Source organism: Cinclus cinclus, chromosome Z (genome assembly GCF_963662255.1).
Source record: "Cinclus cinclus chromosome Z, bCinCin1.1, whole genome shotgun sequence".
Classification (NCBI taxonomy): Eukaryota; Metazoa; Chordata; class Aves; order Passeriformes; family Cinclidae; genus Cinclus; species Cinclus cinclus.
The window spans coordinates 73,467,933-73,487,623 of NC_085084.1; the positions used below are offsets into that span (position 1 = coordinate 73,467,933).

The 19,691-nt window shown below is 34.7% G+C and overlaps 1 protein-coding gene across 7 annotated transcripts in view; it reads right to left on the minus strand.

Moving 5' to 3' along the window:
• NIPBL (NIPBL cohesin loading factor) overlaps positions 1–19,691 on the minus strand; it is a 133,833-nt gene that overhangs the window by 73,710 nt on the left and 40,432 nt on the right. For all 7 annotated transcript variants that reach the window (XM_062512907.1, XM_062512903.1, XM_062512905.1 and 4 more), the window contains exons 2-8: positions 19,301–19,444; positions 16,901–17,066; positions 15,671–15,801; positions 12,480–12,579; positions 10,754–10,905; positions 9,570–9,730; positions 6,677–6,770 (exon numbers count right to left, since the gene is read on the minus strand). In XM_062512907.1, coding sequence (XP_062368891.1) covers positions 6,677–6,770; positions 9,570–9,730; positions 10,754–10,905; positions 12,480–12,579; positions 15,671–15,801; positions 16,901–17,066; positions 19,301–19,364 — 868 coding nt within the window. In that variant the 5' untranslated portion in view covers positions 19,365–19,444. The remainder of the gene's footprint in view (positions 1–6,676; positions 6,771–9,569; positions 9,731–10,753; positions 10,906–12,479; positions 12,580–15,670; positions 15,802–16,900; positions 17,067–19,300; positions 19,445–19,691) is intronic.

The following is a 19,691-nucleotide window of genomic DNA, read 5'->3' on the forward strand; positions in this document are numbered from 1 at the left end:
AATAGACTGCCCAGGGAGCCCATGGTGAAGTCACTGCTCTTGGAGGTGTTCAAGAAATGACTGGACATGGCACCTAGGTGCAAGGGTTTAGTTGGCATGATGGTTTTTCCTTAAAAGGTGGAGCAGATGATCCTGGACATCTTTCCAACCTTAACAATCCTATGAAAACTACACCCATTATACAGAGAGGGCTTTGTATATTAATGGTGGAGTCTGTCTGGATTATTTCCTATGGGAGAAGTCTTAGGCCATTATATGTCTGAGAAAAAAAATATTTTTACCAAGATGGGATAACTGAAAAAAAAACCCCAAAACTTAAAGAATACACAGACAGTTATGATGAGTTTGCTGAACCAGTTGAGATTCCCAGACTGAGGTTTGTTTCTACAAAATGCTGTCAATGCAATAAATAATATACAAATCTTCATAAACTATTTCTAGGAATGAACAAAGTTTCTTATTTTTGAGTCTACATCTAGGGCTGGGCAGTAATTCAGGAGAAAAATAAATCTGACTTTCTGTAGTAGGTTTTCCATAGATAGTATCACTAAAAGAACTTTGTGCATGCTCTCTTTACATAGCAGGAATATATACATTTTCTGAGATAAAAGGAGGTTCTCTTCTGATTTAGGAAGGTCGCTGTATCAAATATGGATAGTCAACCAGATAACACCGAACACAGCTGAGAAGCAGGTACCATCCTAAGAAATGAAGTCTCTACACAGAACAAACACAGCCACCAACAATACCTCTGTAGTCTTTCAGCAACAGTCATTCTGATCACCGACGATAATTATAGGGCTGGTTCTCTACATTTCTTAGTTCTACTATTGGTTCCTACTGGTAAATGGCACTGAGTATGGAAGAAGTTTAATCAACTGCAGTAGCAATTTGCAAACACCCTTTTTTTTCTGTGATTCTTGACTGGTATCTTATCAAATCCTATATAATGCAATCAACCTTAAAAAGACTTTAATTGCATTGACAGAGACATAGCCTTCTTTAAAATGTGAAGTTTTGAATCCACTTCTGGTTTGTTTACCCTGGCTCTACTTGCTCACTGTGTATCACTAGCGTGGATGGCAAACAAAGAAGCTTCTGTCCAGGAGACTGCACATATCACTGACATCTCCATCTTACGGTCTTCTCTGTACTTGCTAATCACACCACAATAGTCAGACTTTCTTTAAGTATTTGTGATACTTCTGATCATCTCTAAGCCTCTTCACATCACTTGCCTTTCAAAGATGATGTGGAAAAGTCACACCACTCTCTGTTGTGATCCACATGGTTGAAAATCAATTACTAAGGTTATCATGAAGTTAGGACTCACATATTTTTCAGTATTAAAAAAGTTATTATCTTTCCATTTGTACAACAGCTATTTCCAAAGAGTTACATAAACCCTTGCAGGCAAAGGTTCTCAGATGTTGATAACACCCTTTCAATGACCCTATAGCCTGTTTTTCCAGAAGTATCATTTCCTAATCATGAAAGCTGTTAAAACTTCTATAGAACAAATGAAGACTAATGGTTCACAGCACATTGGAGAGAAACTTCAAGAATGTTCTACATTTGTTCTACATGAAAAGTACTACACTTTTTTAAATCCATAGGAAAGTGATCTTCCACACTCCTGGAACACGAATTAATAGGTACCAAATTGGTGCATAACCCTGGACACAACATTCCAGACATTTTATTGGGAAAGCCTTTGGAAAGAGAGGCTTTAAGAAACGTATATGCGCTACATGTGAATTTTTAAGATTTCACATATGAATAATTTCACATATTAATAATTAAGGGCAGGAGCTGGAGAAGAGAACCAGAACATTCATATTGTATTCACAATGACATTTGTCTGTTGGAAGAGCTAGGAACATCGTGATTACAGAACCTGAAGAACACACTATTATTAACAGATTTTAAGAGACTGCAGTTAAAATGTGTAAATGAAGTGTGTCTTTTTTTTCCGCCCTTAACATGATCTTATTTATCATCTTCACATAAAAGAAGAGTTTTCATGAAAATGGGATCAGTTAAATTCACCCTGAAACTCTAGCTAAACCAGTCTCAAAATTGGAAATAATCACTTTGAGAATTTGTGCCTGCAGTAGACTCAGAAAGGGAAAATCTGTCCCTTCAAAAGAATGGTAAAGGCCTTCCCAGAGTATAACACATAGTCTGTATGATTCAAGTACCCATTAGAATAATTTTTCCATAAGAACTGAGATAACAAAGAAATGGAATTCCAAAAGGAATTTGTTAAGAATAAGTATCATCAGATCTCAAAGAGTTGAGTGCCATATCTGGACTCTAGTGTGACTTTCTATATAGATTCTCATAATAATTTCACTAACAAGATGAAGAGTGTTAATCTAGACAAAAATACATTTATTATTGTAAAGCCTACTGTGAAGGTATATTCACACACATTCAGTTTTTCTTAATAAAAATGAAGTGAGCATGTGTGAACAAGTACACCTTTCCCGAGCACTGTCATAAGAATAATAATATATTTGTCATTAATATCTTCTCATGTAACAGAATTAGAGACTATTTCATTAACCTAAATATCATTACTGCTTTTGGTTTTAAGTCTTTGAGAGGCCCATCCCAGCTTTTAAATATAGAATCAAAGTTTTCTTGTCTAATTTGAGTAACTTCCTGAAATATAACAAATTCAGTGACAAGAACAAACTTCTTATATATCTGTGAATTGCAAACCGTAGGAGGAAGATAGACAAGCTCTATAGAAAGAGAGTAATCTGTTTAAAACAACTTGCAATATAAATCCAAGTTATCAGCAAAGAGCGGCTATACTCACATACATCACATATACAACAGTAGTATCACACAAAGTAACCCTGAGTATTTTCCTAACTACTCATCCTAAATCTTCAAATAGAGAAGTATCTACGTCTTGGGACAGTAGAACATCAAGACATATGTAGACCAATTAAAAGTCAGTTAAAAACATCAAAGACAATTGGATGTTCACAGATGATGACTTATGTAAAGGTAATAGAAACTGTGCTGTTCATCTTATAGATTAGATTAGTGCAAGACATTATAATATTCTTTGATATGTAAATGTCTGATATAAAAAAAAAGATGTGATCTGTTTTTCTTTGCCCATTGAAAAGAACTCAAGAAGATCATGACTAACTGCAACAAAAATTATTCACGTTAAGCATTAGGAGCTTTCTACCACTAAGAATTTGAATAACTTCTACAGCAAAGCCAAGGAAACTGTTACTGAAATTGTAAAATAGGTGGAAGTTACTGAGAACAGCACTGCTACAGCTCAGCCAATGTAAGTATAAAAAGATGGCAAGACCTCAAGTCCTTTCCTGAAACTTTTTCTAAAATCCTAGAATCTTCGCCTGGTAAGCTTCCCAAATTTTGCATTAGATATAAAGAAAACATTACTTATTTTGATTAGCAGACAATGACACTTATTTTCAAAGACCATAACTTAATTTAAAATTCAAAATTACAGGGAGAGCATATGAGACAGATAAAGAACATACATTTGAGAATTTTTTAGGTACAGATTGCGTTCACTTTTCATATCCTCTTCCAATAGTTTTCAGGAAGGAGTCCCACCACTTTGCTAAGAGTTTGAAATGCCTCATGAAAAACTCAGCTTTGGCTGTTCTAACTGAGAATGGATGTATTCAGAGCTTCCTTGCATAAAAATTACAACTTGAAGGAAGAAACTAGAACGAATGTTTATTTTGATGCTCTCAGAAAAAAAACCTCTTGAATAAGTTTCTTCTGCCTTTCTTTGGAAGGAGGGAAGATAGTATTTTTTCTTCACAAGCAGCACTGAAGAGAGAGCACTGAAGTCTACACTATAGATTTGAGAAGATTCCTAATTTTTCTTGTTATCGTTTCTATATTCAGAGACCAAGTGTAGTGGAATCTGTCTGGAAAAGTTCTGTGAAGTCCTAAGAAGATAGATGTGATCTGAAATTATTCAGAAAATAATCAAATTAACAGTTTCTGGAGTGCATATAACTTATATGTGAAAAGAGTGCAAAATTACATAATTTCATAAGAGTTGTTGCTAGCCCTTAGAGATGTTTTCCTAAGTATTTAGGGAACCATATGGAAACAAGACTGTAAATTATATGAACACATCTCCTCTTAAAGCAATGGACTAATAACAGTGTAGAAGGCTTTTCTTTATTCAACTCTTTAGAAGTTCCCTCATGAAAAAAATTAGAATTAAAATAAAAGGTGAGGTTCCATAGCAGTAGGAAAGTAGAACAAATTGATAAAATATTCTGATAAGTAATCAATCTTCAGTAATGGATTCCAAGGGATATTTTAAGAGGTCAAGAAGAGGAAAACACTCCATGATACTTCATACTCTATTCACAGAATGAGTTTTTGAAAAGTAGATGTGGTAACAGATGACAGCATGAAAACAGAGGCATTATGATGTTTGCATAGCTAAAACAAAAAATTTTTTGGGATTAAACTTCAGCTGCTCTTGTACCTTTAGTGAAGCAAAGCAAAGAGTGAAATTTCACTCCACTGATTCATATTCAACGTGAATAACCATCCAAAACACAAATCTAAGTCCTGCCATCTCTCAAATATTTACCTGTGTTGCAAACAAAACTCCCTCATTCAGATTCTGTCAGACAGCTACATTTAGTGTGAAGGTAATTCAAGACTGTGCAATCATGACATCCATTTCTCTAGAAGTCCTGTAACCTTCAGTAAATGCCTTAAACCTCCACGTTATGTAAGAAGCTCAGACATTACAACAACCTTCCACAAATATCTCTCTGATTATGGTTATGACTGGTTATACCTTTTCCCATTCTTTGTCCTTCTAGACAAATGGTAAGTATTTTGTTCATTTTCTTTATCAAGGTTTGTGACCTGCCAACCAAACTTTCACTAATAGGAGAGCAACAAAAAGCTCAGCATGAATATTTGTTTGTACTCTTCCCAACTTTCACTACAAATCACAGGCAAAAAATTCCCTGTAGGGATCCTATGTTCCTAATAACAATGAAATTATTTACAACTCTTCTGTACATTTCTAAAATACTAGATGGAGCATCAAGTGGTTCTCTCAATCAGGGTATATTAATATCTTAAAGAGGGCAAAATGGTAACACCACTAGCAGCAGTATTTCAGTTGTGCAATTTATCAAAGGGAAAAGGAGTTAATATAGAGAGAAATAAATCAGAAGGCTCTTCTTGCACTTTAATGCTAATGCTGAAACATCACAATCTGAACTATGCAATCAGTTTCCTTTCAGAAATAATCTGAAAAGGTATCACTTCAAAACTAGGTTCTGAGAAAGCCAAATGAAACAGCAGCAACTTAAACAAAAAAAATTCAGATATTTTCTGACTGAGTGGTAATCACATATCTGAGTGGGTTAACTTAGATCCACAACCTCGTTAAACCTATAAGATTGGCAAGGAGTGAAAAGTAACCACATTTACACAAGTCTTAGGGGAAGTCCTTTAGAACAAGATCTCCTGAAATACTGAAACCCCTGGCATTCTACACACATACTTCTCACCTGCCACCTGAGCCATAGGATAATTCACTTAGGAAGTGACCTCAGGAGATGTTTAGCTCAACCTCATGCTCAAACCACGGGTACGGCAGGGACACACTATGTCATGTTTTATCCAGTCTGATCCTGAAAACCCCCAAGGACAGAAAACTCAGATTCTATGGGGAACTTTTCCACTGCTTGCCTGTCCTGATAGCGAAAAGGTTTTTCCTTAGATTTAGTTAGAACTTCCTATTTAAATTTAAGTCCATTGTATTTTATCCTTCATCCATAACAATGAAAAGACTGACAGACCTTCCTCATAATCTCCTTACACACATGGAAAGGCTGCCCTGAGGTCCACCCCTGACAAACATTTCTCTTATCCTGAAGGCTGCATAATGCCTTCACCTTTTCTATAATTTCCATCACCTTCTGTTCTCTTCTCTGTCTAAACTGATCACCCAGTAAGATTTATTTTTTTTGTTTCAAGTCTATAGAAAAGAAAGCACTGTTTTATTTTTCAATTATTGCTCTGTAAATGTACAATCACTGAAAAGGAAAATTAACAAGACTATGTCTCAACCCCAACTTTACCAAGTGGATTTTAGTGTAAAGAATTATTTTGAGCAGATTTTTTTCTGTTTCCTCTTGACTGACAGACAGTTCATCCTATATCCCTCCACAGCTAAGGTTTTCAGGCTTAATTTATATTATGTGTATTGAGCTCATTTATTTTCATACTTATAAAATTTCACGATTGTAATTAAGACAAGTGTTGCATATTAAAACACTTTTGAGCTGATAAAGAGTTCAAAACTCGCAATGCTGCCTTTACAACTTTTCTTACAAAGAGCAACTGAATTCTTGTAAATAATTTAATTCTCAGATTGGAAAGGATTTAAAATCCTTCTGTCCTCCATATATTTGAGCTTTATTTTGAAGGATGATTAGTTAATTTTCAGAACATCAGAAATTTCTTCTGGATCAGGGCTCAAAATAATTTTGAATCCAAAACATAATGACATAGTCTCTAGTACTATTTAAATACAGAAGTCAGGAGGAAAAACTGAACACCTCTTTATACCTCTCTGTTCTTTAAAACTGGGAAAAATAAATTGACATATATATGACTGCTAGACTACCTTTAAGGGCTCCATCACTTCCAGCTGGAGAGCAGACTGACTGTGGTGACCTCAAGGAAAAAGACGCAGCACCCCTTATTGAAGGATCGCCATCCTAAAATTAGAATGATAGAAAAAGTTAACATACGGACATAAACATCTGTTAAAATAAAAACTGAAATTAGTACATAAATTGATAAAATGGACTGGGCAAAAAAGCATACAAGGTACCAGAAGAAGAGTCACTTACATTAAAATCAATATAGACTGCTATTAGACCATAATATAAGCAATGCTCCTATCAGACCTAAGAAGAATCTATAACCAGAACAGGCACACAGAAATAAATCTGTGTATGTTTTCTAGCTAGACAAGCACTTTTGGGTTTACACGAAGATTCAATTTAGAAGTTTTTCTTGCAAATACTCATAGAGAAGAGCTGAAGAGCAGATGCATGACCTTTATGACAAATGACAACACCATTTGAAAGGAAGAGTATAAAATGTAGAATTTTAAAATTCCAGTCTTTTACATAATCTACCCTAAAAAGATTAGTAACACTTTGTATCTATAGCCTCAGCATACAGATGCCAGGACTGAACAGAATATCTAGCGCTTCCTTTACAGCAGGTGGGTTAGTCTCATGTAAAACACAGCCAGAGCAATTTTAGCTTGCAAGAGTCAAACAGGAGTTAAACAACTGGCAATATGAAGCACTTCCCCAACCTGCTTTGAAGCAATTAATAATTTCTGACAAACTTTTCCATAATACAACACTAATGGCAATGTAACTATGTCCATGATCTATTTTTAGCAACGTAAATGTGTATTTTTACACCCATACTATCCTTATATAAAATATGAAACGCACTGTTCCCATCTCCATTCAGTTTTACATGGATTTTTCCAATGCTTTTGTGAAGCCCTCTGCTGGTCACATATACTCATTCACACAATGCCCTAACTAAACTTCAACTATAGAATGGTATTTCCCACTTCAACTACTACTGTTTATATAGCATCTATGAGAATGTTTGGGGAAAGGAAAAGCTAGCAAATTCTGTATCTATCAAGAGAGTATTTCTTTAATTACAAACAAATTCTAAAAACGTCATTCTTCCAAAAGGTAAAGCCATACAAATGAATGAGGTTTCCAAACAAGTTATACAGTTATTTAATGTTTCCTAATTAAATTGGTTGTTTTAGTAGTTAACATTCTAATGTGACTCTTGTTGAGGTACCTGAATAAGGGCAATTTTTTTTCACATAGCCTTTTCTTTCCTACTTTTAAAAAATCTGAATTATCTGTCTGATGAATACTTTTTAACCTTTTGACCAATATATACCAAATTAATAGAATGTTAGAAGGTTTAATTGTAATTATGTTTTTACATGTCTACATGAAAGAAATCAGCATCCAGTAGTAAGACAGAAAGTTTAATTGGTATTTCAAGGAGATAGCACCCTGCATAGATGGACAACCACACAACCCCTCTGACAATGGCAAAACAGGCAAATTCCACAGGTGTGGCCATAGACTGGGCCATTTATTGCCACAAGGCTATGCCTTGTGAAGGGGCAGATGACACTGCTAAGGGAAAAGGAAAGAGTTTGAAGTTTATGGACTTAAGATGATTACAACTCAAAGAACACAAATCCATAAGAAATCATATTTCATAAGTTATACCACCTATCGGCACTTATCACACAACTACACTGGATTTCTTTCTTTTCATTCACAGCACAATAAATCTAAACTTACACTGTGGTGTTAATTACACTTATTTTTTGCAAGAGTGCTTGCAAAAAGAGTTGTGGCCTTCTGAGGAAATTCTCAGGGCCAAAGGAGTTTAATATTCAGACCAGCAGAATAAAATGAACGTTGCATTAGAAGTATATGATGCTATTTTAAGTGAACTTGAATTGATATCCTACTGAGCTCCTCATTTAGCTACTGAACTGAAATTATGGAACTGATATTCTTTTTCCCAAACTGATTTTTCTTTGACTTGTAATAAAAACTCATGAAGATTCCCATATTGAAAAATAAGTCTAGTAACTTCTTATCAGGTATGTTTTATTAAGTCAGGAGAAGATCTTTAACCATGATTGTCAAAGACACAGGCAAAAACAACTTTTACTAAATTAACTAAACAGACTAACTAGGTATATGGCATTTTGGGTAGTAATCCCATTCCTAAGACAGCCAACAAATTTTCAGAAATATGCATTTACACTCTCTTAGTTTGGAGCTTCACTAAAGGATGAATTATATTCTAAGAATGCTCTCAAGTTTACCAGAAAATTGTCCTTAAATTGAGTGGATATGTAATGAACCTCTAAGGGTGTACATGCTGATTTTGTAGTTCAGAGATACACAATGCATTAGCTTTTTAAAGCAAAAAAATCCTAAAATGAATAAAGATAATTTAAGTTCTTCAGTTTTATGATTCTTAAAATACTCAGTCATAAAGATCTTCTTGAAAGCAGAAGAGGCTGCAACTTTATAATTCTTATCAATACAGAGATGCAAAACCTCAATCAAAATTCTTGAAGTTATTTTCTGCATCATAACTTCTAAAATCAGCTTTAAAAGTTATAATTACAAATAAAACACAGGTAACACATATGCACCACTAAAAACGTGCACCAAAAGATAAAAGTTCAAGTTTACAACATTTACTACTTATTATGTCTAGCATTTCACCAATTAGACCAACCAATGTGGATGTACTATGTTTTCAGACTGTCCATTTTCAAATGTGTCTACACATCTGAAATTGAAATTAATCTTCAGTGGTTTCATCCATCAAGAGCATCATAAAATATCTGACTTCTAAGGCAGTTAAATACATACTTGCTTTACCATGGTAAATATCTGCTTTATCATAATAAATTGATTTAGGTAACATACATCACTGCTGAGTCTGTGCACCATCTGTAGGTAGTCTTCACTTGAGCCATGTCTAGAATTATCAGCATGATGATTAGCTGAATTTCCAGACAACTGACTTGAAACTTTATTTTCATGGAGATTCCTCATCCCAGCTGTGACAATAGGACTGGATACAGAAGCTGAAATATAAGAAAAATAAGTAACTATATTGATAAAGTCACACAGTCATGAACTTGAAAAGATTCAGAAAAAACACCCTAACAGTGGATATTAAAACATTGGATGCAAGAGGTCTGGAATTTTAACAAGAATCCAACTTGCCAAAAATATCTTGGTTAAAAGCACATTATCTAATATTTTCCAAAATTATTTAAAATTTTAATGCTATGTGCAAATCAGCCAAATTTCTTTCCATATCTATTCTCATAACAGTCACTATCTTCCTTACTGATTACAGAAAAATTTGTTTACTTCTATATAACTTGAATTCTCTACCTTAGTAACTTTCAAGGTATTCATGAGACATACAACATTACATATAAAACAACATTATACATATTCTAAGCACAATGTTAAATTTTAAGAAAAAATATTTAAAAGAATCCAATAGAATTCTACTTACCAACAAAGAAATGCCCTAGTTACCTTAATACTGATCATGTGTTCAGGATTTTTTTTAGACAAGGGAAGAACAAAAAATCCATTTACTCTGAAGGTCATCTTTGCCAGTTACTGCATACCTTGAGCATAATTCTATCCAACTTAGAATTAATCTGACACTAATAAGGGCCAGTAAAGCTACAGAATCTCTAAAGTTAACTTTAGTTAATCTCAAGTTAAGAAAACTTAACTTTTCATTGGCAGAAATGAGGTTTTCCCTAGTACACATAAGTGATGCTCACAACTAACAAATGCACCTTTTGGGTTGTTTAGATTTTTTTCTTGTCATATATACAGGGCAATAATGCAAACTGAACATTTATAGGTGAGAATTGCAATATGAATGTGCATTACCCTTTCTTCTTCTATTAAATTTTTTTAAGCTAAGTACATACCACCATTCTTTACAGCCAAAAAAGCAAACTTAAATATACTTGCCTGAAGGATTTGCATTAAGCATGTGACTTATTAAAAGAAATTAGAAACCCATGAAAGTAAAGTTGACATGAAATAGGAGAATAAAATAAACATCACAGACTTACCTTGCTGCATTTGAGGATGAGCTGTATAACTTGGAGGATGTGAATATGGCATGTATCCTGCAGGGCTTTGAGGAGCATATGGACTAGGCACTGGACTGTTCTGTTGCGCCAAAAATCTGTTACCAGAGCTTGTCTGTGGTGGCACAAACCGGCTAAAAACAAAAGAATTTCAAACAAAATTGAAAAAAGTTTTCAACATTTGGAATAGCAAATATAGACAAATTCATTATTTCTTCTGGAAATTGTACCTTCAGAACACCAAAATTTCTTTAAGATAAAAAAGCCCCCAACACAATTGAGAACTTCCTTCAAAAGCAGTATATTCACCAATCTATACTTTCCCAACTGCAAATGCTACTCAAGAGTCAGAAGATAATAAAAAGCATTCATAAGACCTCCACCTAGGAAAAGGAAACAATGATACAAATACATCCAGAAATTAAATTTGCCATTTCCAGAAATTAATCTCAGAAGTTTGAATGAAAGTGACAGCAAAAGTTTTAATCAATTTGGTCACTAGGATTAACAAGGTGCCATTTATTCTTTCTTTACTTTCCAGTAAGGTTCCAAATAACTCCATCTAACCGAATTACACTGTCAAGATACAGGAATGTTATAGGCCGTTAGGTAGGAGCTGGCCCAAGTTCACTGAAAACAACTTTCTCTTTCACTGGCTTTATTCTATGGATAGGAAGCCGTAAAAATAACACTGACTTGTGACAATAACACATGCACATTATTACTTACATTCTTATATGGGCTTCTCAAAATTAAAATAAGCAAATAAGTATATCAGAAAGCACATGACAAGCTTTCACAACCCTCAGTTCTAAACAGGAACTCAATGAAGGTAAGCTTCCATAGAAAGAAACAGCTAAGCACTTAACATCAGGATTTTCAAAGATTTCAAGAAAACTTTGTACTATTCATTGTAATATTTGCAACTCAAACAACCTTTTTAGAATACGTCTTTTAGATATAAAAGTTAAAAAGTGTATTGGTTCTTGTGAAGAAACAGAACACTTAATTTGTCAGTTACAGTAACTTGAAGTGAAACCTGAAATCAGTTTAATAATGATACCTAATAACTGAAGATTGGGCCTGTTAAAGCCCAGTAGCTGTGTTGAAACTACAGGCAGAACTCTCTCCTCTAGTCCAGAGTACTTTATTAACAAAAGCCTAAATTATAGTTAAATGCTATTTGCAAACACTCAAAAACTTAAAAAACCAGAAATCTGACAAGGATTCTGCTGGAAGATTGGCCAAACTACCTTCTGCAAGAAGCCTTTTGCATAACTGTTACAGTAGTAGTCCATGCTTTTATAAATCTTCTTTCCCATCCTTTTCCTAAACCAGTACTGGGACAAGCTGTAACACACCAGCCTTTTCTGTCCTATCCTCTTGCTACCAGTCTAAGCCTCTGACATGGGTAGAAGACTACCACAGGGGAACAGGAGGCAGAGGGACTCCTTAGACAGGAAAGAGAGTTTAGCCAAATTACAGGATGGAGCAAGAGAGAGGAGAATTCATGATGAATCACTGGAATACAGGGTTCATTGACAGGTGTTTCTTTGTGTGTGAAGAAACTTATCCTGCTGTCAGACAAATGCCAAATTTGTCATGACACTGATCACCTTCCACTTGCATAAAAGAACTGGCTGTCAGTTTAGGAAGAACTTGTACTTCACGCTCCTCCCACCCCACCCCACTTAACAGAAAGGATTACCTGGAAGGGCTGTGTGAGATAGTGGTTTGTTGATAATTGGAAGATGCAGGACTACCACGCATGGAATTCTGAGAAATATTAAACTGTGACATCATCATCCCTATTAAAAAAAAGACAACAGCATTACTTTACATGCATTTCCTTTTCAATGAAGTATCTCATTTCAGATTATATAAAATGAGATTATGAACTTTAATGAATTATAAAATTTACTGACATTAAGATCATCTACGCACAACTCTTAAAAAAATGAAAAATTACCAAATCTATATATGATGTCCATTTTACATTATGACATAAAAAAGAGTTCCCTAAAGTGGTATTAATTCAGTTGCAAATATTAACAGTAGTTTCTTAATCTCTTTGTTAGAGCTTCTTTAGAGCTAAGTCAAAATCTACTAGTAAAGAGAAACATTTTAAACCAGGACATATATTCTGCACCCCAGGCTGGTGTGTACAATACTTGTTGTGCCAATAAGCAAAAGATTTGGCAGATTCACAAGTCAGAAGAGCACAGAAAACTTATCTTCAGTTGTTGAAGCAAGTATAGCAATCAGTCTTGGGCTGAGGGCTGTAAGATATTTCACTGCTTCAATGATATTTAATGGTCTTTTTCTACCCAGAGACAAAAGCTTTCTATTCCACCTCCACTAAGCTTAGAGGGAATGTTATCAAAGAAAGTGTTAAAATATTTCAGTTGCAAAGAAGAACCGATATCCCAACTGTGGCTCCCACAGCTAGTAGGTAACAGTCATGTGTTGGAAGCTCAGGTGCTGAATGAGCTTGGCAAGCCACATGTATCAATGTTCTTGAAACAAACCAATTTAAGAGGCATTTGGACAATGCCCTCAATTTGAGTGAACTTTCAGTCAGCCCTGAAGTTGTCGGGCCCCTGGGTTAGATGATCATGATTTCCAACTGAAATACACTATTCTATACTGACTCAACATTGTTATAAAGGGGAATTCAAATGAATCCTTATTTGCCTCTCTTCAGTACAGTAATAAAGAATTTACTAACAACTACATGACAAAGTGACATAGAAACAAAGAAATGTAAATTAATTTGAAGTTATTTTAGTGACAGAATTTAATGTTTTACAGCTGAAAAAGTGTCAGAACTCATGAGTGCACAATATCTTGGGAAGCCACAGCAAGTGGCTATCTATATCCACTATCCATCTATAGATCTATAGCCTTAGGTAGAAGCTCATTAACAGTATAAGTGTTTTAGATGGTTAGACAAGAAGTCCCCAAGATAAAATTGTTAGAAGATTTTTGATAATCCTGCAGTTGCTATCACCAATTTCAATTGCTGCAATAAACGCACATGCAAAATTAGTTTCAGAAACATTTCCTGTCACCCTGTTTTCTCCTCCACTTTCTCCAGCAGAGACAATGATAATCCTGCAGGAACTAACCACTACTACCTCTCAGTCAGTGGTAAATGCTGCATTCCACGTACTTGAGCACGCTAATACTGGCACTGAAAAGTCCTGTGTTGTGCTGAAATAGATTAGATATTTCCATACCTCAATACACAGTACATTTCAGTGTCCAGAGCAACAGAGATGGGGACTCCTCCACTTCTACAAAATTTGTTTAAATAGTTACTGGTTGCCTCACAGAGGCAAGTGAACATGAAATCCAAGAGATTTTTTGCGCTGGAAGCAGCACCCAGCATTGCGCACAGCCCCTTCACCTCTCACTGCCACTTTCAACACAGCTGGGTACAATATTTCAGCCAAACAACTAAGCTTAACATTCCTTACAGAAAGTTGACATAATGTAACCATATCAGCATGAACTATATAGACAAAGTTTCAATTTTGTGCTTAAAGTACAGAGTGCTCTTTTTAAGGACTTAAAAATGTATCTGTTTTCACCTCCCTAATTTAAAACATGCTTTAAATCACAGATGTGGTAGTCTCCGGGTTAAAAGAAAACATACAACTGACTTTCTAATGCAATTTTTAAAAACGGCCTAATTAACTCAATCTATGATGGATAGCTCTCACTACTCTATCTCTGTTATGGATGGCAGGGTCAGAGGCAAGACATGGAAGGCCCAGTCAAGGTAATGTAAAAGAAAAAAAGGAAAGGAGAAAAAACAAACAAAACTAAACACCCTCCAACAGCAACAAAAAACCAGACAGATAACTGTGTATGTGATAATGATGTAATGAGAAAGAAGTAAAAACAAGCCCCAAACACTGGGTCTAATATGGATTTGAAATTAGTCTGTGACCATTATCACTACAGTATGGTCTTTTTCACATTGCTGCCATTTTACTACATACCACTGACAAAAGACCACCCAGTAGAAACATTACTAGAATGAGATTCCTTATATATGCTCCCAGTCTCGATACTTCTCATAAAAAAGTGATATGCATAAATTAATTTTAGCACTCCTACCAAATGGCAAAGAATGTACTTCATGAAATCATAACTCAAGGTTACATAAAAATTCCCCTACAACTAAACTGTATTACAGCATCACACATGCTTAAGCTAGGATGACTCAAAAACAGGTGATTTTTCAGTTAGATACATATTCTTATTAAAAGTGCAACCATGAAGTTGTTTCCTTTTACAGGCAAAAGTGCACTTCAGTACTTGTATAAATGCAAAAAAATACTGAAATAATTGACATTTTTTGAAACATGCATAAGGTTTTAGTCTCTCAAAATGCATAAATAGCTTAGAGCTGTAGGGCATCACAAGCTGCTAAGAAGAGGAATGGCAGGGAGGAGGATGCCTCATTCAGCCTTATTCCTTACTCCAAAATGGTTAAGAACTCTCACTTAATGATGAACTATAATCATATAGATTTTCAGTAAGATCAACGGATATGTTTTCAACTTCAACAAGACAAACATATGAACCTAGACAAAAAAAAAATCAAAACAAACTTGTTTCAAAATAAAATCCAATTGCTTATCCTAGAGATTAAACTTTGAGGTGAAATGAAACGTTTTTTAAAAAATACTTCGCAGCTTTTATTTCCCTTCTTTTTACTATACAATTGCTCTTAGAAGATGTTAAGCTGCATAGCTTTAAACTACTATCAAACACAAGGCAAGGCATAAATACAACAGTTGTATTCCAATACATATTTGCGGTTAGTAACAGTCCCCTAAATTTAGAGAACAACATAAAATTAATCAATAGGAAATCAAAAATCCTTACCGCTTTGTACCCCGTATCTGTTTTGCATGCTTTTCTCCCTGAAAACATTAGGATTCCTTGCCAGAATAGCCTGCAGCAAGACTGGTATATCTCCTTCTGGATCATCACTGCCAAGGTTATCTTTCAACTCTCTGGAATTGTGGAAGTAAGCAAATAAAGAGGCAAATGCATTTTCAAATTATAAGAAACTATGAGTCAAGTAAAGAAAAAACAAAAACCAAAAAAACCAAAAAAAAAAACCAAAACCAAAATGAAAGAAGACAATTTACTGTTAAAATATAGGAAAAAGCAAGTCTGCAAAGTACTGCTTCCTGTCTCTACTATTTTTCACCCTCTTCCTTAAGGAATGGCAGAAGAAATACTTCCTATAAGTCCTCATAGTCATTTTCTGTCACTATGCTCTTACATATATGTGACTGACAGTTTAAGGCTATCATAAGAAGTTTTTTCTCTAGAAATGAATGTTTTGGCATAACATCAAGATCATATTACTGTAGGAGTGAAAATAACATACAGTGTATAACATTCAGGTTTCAATCCAATGCTTGGAAAATCTTTTTATTTTGAAAAGTGGAAATTGGCATATCTTTGAGGTCACAGGATTCCCTCTGAAGCATAAAGACATGCAATGGATTTTCTATAAATGCATCTGTGCACTCACTTCTTGTATGCTTTGAGGACTTTTAAAAGCTACTTCCATTTGAACAAAACAAGTAAGGAAACAACAAGGTTGTCAACATAAAATAATTCCAAGGACACCAGGGAGAAATAAAAAAAATTAACAAAAAGAGAATACATTAGCATACTTGATGGCTTAGTTGTTGAACTACTTAAGTTCAATACCTGATCAGAATTGACAGAGGTGTCAAGAATTTTCTTTTGGGTAATTTGTCTAGGTGCATTAGTGACTAGTGGTGATGCATTAGTGATATTGAAGGTGAATTAGCATTGCACAATCAACACCACGAAGTCTGCACTCTTACCTACCAAGAAGGGAGTAAGTGTCAGATCTCTAAAATAACCCCCACAGTTATGCGTAAGGGTTGATGGACAATTATTAACATTGTCTGACTTGAAACATTTGACCCTTGTATTGCAGCCAATTGCTAAGCAAGCCTAAGGAAAAACCTCCATACTTTAAATTTTCATGTTCTTACATATCCTTCTCAATCCAGTTAATTTTTGTAGCAGTAAGGATGGTGATCTGATGTAGAAGTTCAAAATACATACATGTGATCTGTCGACACCTGATTGAGACTGTGGACAAGTTGTGAAACAAGATTTTCATCCCTGCAAGCCAGAAGGCAGTTCACCTCTTCAGCTATCCGTCCATTGAAAAGCAGGCTTTTTGTTGTGGTAGCAGGTAAAGGTGATGGAAGAGGCAGCTGGTTCAAAACTGTTATTGGAAAACGGGAAGAAGTTAAGAATCATTTAATAAGAAACAAATATACCAATGTAGACACCCCCTTACTCCCTCATGAAATTAAGAAAGAAAACCTGACAACTAGATTTAAAACACAGGGAACACTTCTGCATCCTTTTTAACTCTTGGATTTGCATGAAGAAATACACACATCCCCACGCTGGACTCTCTAAACACCAAAAAACTCAAACAACCCAACAATCAATTAAACCTGCTAATTAAATTCTCAGTTTATTCTTCTCTTCTTGTATTTATTCCTGTGTAAACCAACAGGCCTACTACTGTTGGTTGATGTGTTCATTGAAATGTCAATTCAGTCAGAAAAACTTAGTAACAAACCCCATGAAAGATTTAGTTAAAACACCGCTTCCATTAGATTATACGCACACTTCAATTTCCTAGGGAATTCTTATGTCTTCAGACACAGCAAGGAAGTGCACATATAAGAAAGTTGGAGCAGACAATTGTAGAACTACACAGACCAGAGGAGGGTAAGCAGGACAAGTCAAAAGGCTAGATACAGAGTAAGGTCACCTGAGCTGGTTCAGGAATTGCAAGTTACCAGGCTGATTACATCCCTGAGATCAAGGTTTTAATTGAACCATTAGAAACAACTTCAGAAAAAAGCCCAAATCTAAGTGAAATGTATTTTTTGTTTCTTTCATATTTTGAAACTAAAAAAGTAGAGTGATTCCAGCATTTTACCCCCTATAATGTATATCATTGCTGTACTTAGAAATAAATTGCAATTCAAATAAAAGTGTTTAATATATTAAATATGCTAGCTTTCATTACTTGCATCAGATTAGTCTGAATGCCTGAAACTTACAAAAATCAGCAAAATCAGCAAAATACATTGATCAAAGTAGCATAAATTTAACTAGCCTACTATACTGCCTTCAGGCATCATATCATCTATGTTTTCAGGGCAACTAATCTTGTCCATTACTGTTCAGTGTTTAAAGAACAGTCAGAAGTGGTCAGAAGAACTAGTGGTTTAAAGAAGTGGTTTAAAGAACTGGTCAGAAGACTGACCAGTGACTTCCACCAGTTAAGTAACCCTACCTGCAAATGCTCAATTCTGGAAAACTGCCCATAGCCAGAAACCTACTATTTGAATCCTGATGGTCTGATATTAGACATATGTGGTCATATATAGATATAAATTAAAATACAACCTGCATCTTCCACTTCAATACTTCAGAATATAGCAGAAGGACATGAAGTGGGTTTTTCCTCATACATCTGCCTATTTTACTGTGAGCAATTAAATTCAATTGCTGGATATATACTTCCAGTGTTTCTTGGAAAGCCTCCAATTTTCAACAGTGTAACAAGAGAAGTGCTTAGAAGAAGCACCTAAGGCCACTGAGTCCAATTATTCTCAGACAGACAACTGAGCTACAAAATCTTCCATACACTTCACATAAGCAAGACACATCTTTGTCCCAACTGCTCTTTCTGCAATGGTTGTTCTAGGACCTCACTATATAATAATAAATTGCCTCTTAGTTTTCACTAGAAATTATTTTTTGGTTACAATATAATGATTTGGTCCTTTGTCAATATCAGCCTGTAATGTAAATAGTTATTTTTCTTTCCTTGCATTTCTTCCTGACATACTTTAAGTACACACACTTCACATACTCCTTTTGAAGGCCGAACAGCAAAGAAGAAAAAGACTCAAATTCAGCTGCTTATTTTTATTCTAGCATTCATTTTCTGCACTTATTAACCAGTTCAAAATTAATGAACTAGGTTTCAAGTATATTCAGTATATTCCACAACTCTCTTGATTAGTTGCAGATCAGTCTAATCTTGTATCTCTGTCTTTTAAGTGAAGAGGATGGAATGTATGTTTTAGAAGTACTTTACCATTTATATGTTTTTCTTAATTTCTGTGGTACCGAGATATGCTACTAAATGATATTGCAAACAAATAATGAATGCCAATATTTTATTTCAGGTTTCCTTATTTTTTTTAACCTGCATTTCACTTTATGCTTAATTATGCATGGGTTTTTTTGATTGACTTTGACAATTTAAGCAGTAACAAGGCTAACATATATAATGGCAAGTCTGACTTAAAACAGATTTAACTGTAAGAACTTTTAAAATACAAACATTTTTAGAATTTTGAAAATAAAGGTATTTACCAAAGTGGTAGAAAACAGCACACTAAAGATGAGAAAAAGAAGAGTACTTACGGTCTGTAAGACTAGCAATCCCTGCAAGAGTAGTGATGGGAACATGAGGCATATCCCCATTCATCCTGAAGTTCTGGGAGAGTAGTGCCTACACAGATATTTCAGTTCAGGTGCCAGCTATCATTACTTCCCATCTCCCAAGCACTAAACACAAAACAAAAAGAACAAAACCAAATAAAATCTCTCAGTTTACTTTTTTAAAATTTTACATTCATTAACATAAATGAAACAAACCTATACTAACTTTAGCTGCATGCTAAGTACATTTTTAAAGGGTGGCTAGAACAGTGTACATTTTAAGTAACAGGTGGAATTAGATAACTAAAAGGCAAGCTTCCTTCTGGTCTCAGAAGCAACCCCTTCATCAAAAAAAGATGCAAGATAAGACAAT